Raw genomic sequence first — 4083 nt, 5'->3', positions numbered from 1 at the left:
TTTGACTTGATTCTTGGGATCCTCTCGGCTGCTGTTGGATCTCTGTATATTATTCTTTATTTCAGTCAGTGTATGTTTAATTTCTGACTGGTCCTTTTCAATTTTTTTGGCCTCATTAAGAACTGGTCCTTTTCCATTTTTTTGGCATTCTCATTAAGATCCTTGAAGGTCTCACTAAGTTCCTCGGAGGTTCGTAGAAGATTCTTGAGTAATCTTATAACTGTGGTTCTGAACTCTATGTCCTCCATTAGTTTGCTTTCCTCCATTTCTTTCATTTGTGACATGTTTATTTGTCTTCGCATTTTTGGCTGGTGATGAGGACCCGCTGTGTCTATAAGAAGAACTGCTGTGCTGGAGACACCCTATGGGGCAGGACTTTCTTCAGTGGGGCTTTGCTCACTGAGTTGAGTCTGCCTCTTGAGTGTGTCCCTTATAGATGTGAGGAGTTGAAATCTGGTATCTGACCAGGGGTACCCTGGCTCCTGGATCTCCAAGTCAACCACTGTGTGAGTCCACCCAGCAGGAGCTACAGCGATATCAGCAGATTTCTCCTCTTTGTTTGGGATTTGGAAGTTTTGGAGCTCTCTAACCCAGCTGCAGTTAGATTAGACTGCAAAAGTGCAGGTGATTCCTTTGCTCCACTGAGCACAGTTTGGGTGGGGATGTAAATTGAGTGGGTCGGGGTCTCAGAGAATCACCAGGGCGGAGCAAACAGCAATGGCTGTCGTCAGCGTCTCCGACTCCGGGTCTCTGCAGTCCAGCACCCCCACAGCAACAATGATCCCTGCAAGCAGATCTGCGAGAAAGCCCCCCTCACTTTCCAAATCACTGCAAGACAGTCCAGTTTCTCCCCGTAGGAGTCTGGGACCCCAGAATCTCGCCTTAAAGGAACTCAGTGCGTTCGAGAGCTTGTATCCCTTTCTGATTGAAAAAAACTGCGCACCCAGGTGCAGCCGCCTCGTGTGCGCCTCCGTACCTCTGTTCTTGGCGCCTCTGCACCTCCTACCCGGTCTCAGTGCACTTCTTTCTTTCCTTCTAGTTGTAGAACTTCCACTCGGCCAGCTTTCCCGTGGTTCTGGATGATAGCTGTTTTGTCTTATAGTTGTAGTTTCGATGTTGTGGGGGGCAGCACACACAAGTTTATACCTTATGCCGCCATCTTGGTTCTCCTCTGTAAGGGGCTATTTTAGAAAGTATGATCAGAAAAGGGCCATCAGAAGAGGTGTCATTTGAGCAGAGATCTGAATGAAGTGAGAGAGCAAGCAAACCATAAGGACAGTGGTGGGAGAGTGCCTGGTGTAACAGGAACAGTAGGGAGGCCAGTGAGGCTGGAGCCAGGGAGGAAAAGGAAATGAGAGAGGTCACTGGCTGTGAGGCCAGGGACTTTATTTTGTTCTGTGGGATCTACCACAGAGGAGGCACCCAGTCAATGTTTGCTGAACAGATGAATGCCTGGGACAGGCATCAGAACAAAGTTTGGTGGCAGGGTGGGTCAGGGAGGGGCTTCTCTCAACAGCCTGATAATCAGGGAGATCAAGTGGCTCCCTGAGAAACAGTAGTGTGGGAGACACCTGGCCACACCTCACCCCTCCTTCCAGCCTGACCACTTGTCTCACTCCCTTGCAGAGGTTCCGGTTCTGTGGTGATCTGGACTGTCCTGACTGGGTCCTGGCGGAGATCAGCACACTTGCCAAGATTGTTGAGTGCACAGGGTCATCTTGGGGGCCTGGGGGACAGAGGGATTGGGGATGGGGACCCTGGGAGTCGAGGGTCTGGGCCTCAGTGCTCTCAGCCCATCCTAGCATGCTGTGTGACTGCTCACATGGATGACCTTGTGAGCAGCCCCCAGCATGGAGGGATGAGGGCCATCGGGCTGATGTTGGGCCTTCCCTCCAGTCCTCCGTGAAGCTGAGGCTGCTGTGCGGTCAGGTGCTGCAGGAGCTGCTGGGGCAGGGGATGGATGTGAGTGCCTGGTCCAGCACCCCCTTGTCCCACAACCCTGAGAGTGCACCAAACCCAGGGAGGTGGGTGATCAGCCTCCTGCCCATCGTTACCACAGGATCCAGGCGATTGGGGGTAAGGGGGTGGCAAGCAGGGGTCTGGCACCCTTACAGGCCTCCTTTCCCCACAGTACGAGAAGGTCCAGAAGCTCACTGCTGATGCCAGATTTGGTGAGTACCCCACTGAGTCCACGGACTTTGGGCAACTCTGGCTACTCGGCCTGGGACCTGGTACAGAGACCCCTTTACCCAGCAGCTCATTCTGACCCACCTGCCTCAGCAGAGGAACCTGAGGAGAAGACATTGACAATCTACCCCCAGTGTCCTCTGCCAGCAGTAGCAATGCTCATGGCTCCAGGAGGCCTGGGGACTCTGAGCTGAAGATACTAGGGCAACAAGGAGGTAGCTGGGGCTATAGTGACACCTCCTACCCCCCATGGGTCTCCCCAGAGTTGGGCGATGTGAAAGCCACTGTGGCAGTACTGAGTTTCATCCTCTCCAGTGCGGCCAAGCATAGCGTGGATGGCGAGTCCTTGTCCAGTGAATTGCAGCAGCTGGGGTTGCCTAAAGGTATGGGGACCTGGGCAGGCCAAGGGCTGCCATGAGATGCACCCTGGCCAGACCATGTGACCATGAGGTGCACCCTGCCCTTTCTGGGCCAGGAGCCTGATACCTGCCCTCTGAGCAGCCCTAGCAGCCACTTGCTTACCTCAGGGGACCTCCATTCTGCCTCCAGAGCACGCAGCCAGCCTGTGTCGCTGTTATGAGGAGAAGCAAAGCCCCCTGCAGGAGTACTTGCGGGCCTGCAGTTTGCGTGGTAAGTGTGGAGTCAGCCAAGGTGCGGTTTGGGGTCTGTTCTAGAAGGTACATGTAGCATGGGATGTGCTTGTTCTCAGAAGGTTTACTCATGGTCACATGTCACAATCACAGAGCCAGGACTTCTGACTCTAGCCAGGTTTCTTTCTTCCGAGATCTGTGGATAACCTGAGCTCCCAGTTATTGAGCACATGCTGTGGGTCAGAGGTCAAAGGAAGAAGAGCTTCCCAAAAGCCATACAACCTGAAGGGCTGTAGGCTGAGCAAGGGGCTGGGCTGAGGACTGTGTGGCTCACCTGCCATGAGCCTGAGAGCCCCACCCTGTCTCTCAGTAAACAGGCTGGCAGGCACGGGCTGGCGGGTAGACTACATCATGAGCTCCAGCCTGCTACGGTCCGTGGAAGAGCCAATGGTACACCTGCGGCTGGAGGTGGCCGCTGCCCCGGAGGCCCCAGCTCAACCTGTTGCCCTATCCCTCTCAGCAGACAAGTTCCAGGTCCTCCTGGCAGGTAAGGCTCAGCTGTACCTGGAGAGGTTAGGGCCCTCTCAGATCCCACCTGACAGCTGCCCACTGCTTACCTCTTCGCTGGCAGAACTGAAGCAGGCCCAGACCCTGATGAGCTCCCTGGGCTGAGGAGAAGAGTGTTGGTGGCCCACATGGAGCTGCCCTACCCGAGTGAAGTTGTTGCCCTCGAACTTCTCTTCAGGACCCTGGAGGCCTGACCTGGATCTCTGGCTTTCTAGGTTCCTACTTGAAAATTCAGCATAGCGATCCTGAGAACTTTTCCAGAATTGTCTTCCCTCCCCCATAAAAGATACTTGTTGATGGTTTTCCCAAGCAGGAAGAATAAACAGAAGTGTAAAGGAATGTGTGCATATGTTTTTTTAGGTTCAGATCAAAGGTTTTTGTGAGACCAAGTGACTGGCGAATCCCCCATTTTCTCTTTTCAACTGCTGATTGAGGCAGGTCAGGGGTGCGGCAGATGGAGGACCAAAACGGAACCAAAATCTGTAGATGGGAGAAATCGGGGTTCTAGCTCCTAGTCCTGTGATGCTCTTGGCTCTGCCCTCTCTGTGTGGTCTGGTCCTTAGGCTGGCAGCAAGTGGTGGCCCCAGTGCCACATGCCCAAATAGAGAAAGAACCCTTATCTACCTGCCATCTTCATTAGAAAAAGAGAAGGGCCCATGCCTGAACCACTCACTGGCAAGAGTGGTTATGGACTGAATGTGCCCCCTCCCTCAATTCAAATGTTGGAGCCCTAACTCCC

General features: G+C 53.6%; 1 protein-coding gene across 10 annotated transcripts in view; it reads left to right on the top strand.

Annotated features, from left to right (window-relative positions):
* The window catches only part of LOC102256372 (COMM domain-containing protein 4), a 45472-nt gene extending 41789 nt beyond the window's left edge, over positions 1 to 3683 (top strand). For 3 of the 10 annotated variants that reach the window (XR_001359913.1, XM_014530427.1, XM_014530437.1), the window contains 7 exons: positions 1627 to 1698; positions 1897 to 1962; positions 2132 to 2171; positions 2451 to 2570; positions 2737 to 2817; positions 3148 to 3324; positions 3409 to 3683. Coding sequence is in view for 8 of the 10 variants with exons in the window: in XM_014530427.1 (XP_014385913.1) it covers positions 1627 to 1698; positions 1897 to 1962; positions 2132 to 2171; positions 2451 to 2570; positions 2737 to 2817; positions 3148 to 3324; positions 3409 to 3449 (597 nt within the window). In the remaining 2 variants the exon portion in view is untranslated. The other 7 variants (XM_014530431.1, XM_014530432.1, XM_014530428.1 and 4 more) reach the window with 7 other exon arrangements.
* The last annotated feature ends 400 nt before the right edge of the window (positions 3684 to 4083 follow it).

Source organism: Myotis brandtii, unplaced genomic scaffold (genome assembly GCF_000412655.1).
Source record: "Myotis brandtii unplaced genomic scaffold, ASM41265v1 scaffold74, whole genome shotgun sequence".
In the NCBI taxonomy this organism is placed as follows: domain Eukaryota; kingdom Metazoa; phylum Chordata; class Mammalia; order Chiroptera; family Vespertilionidae; genus Myotis; species Myotis brandtii.
The sequence above is the reverse complement of the archived record's forward strand: the minus strand, read 5'-3'. Positions and strand labels throughout refer to the sequence as shown.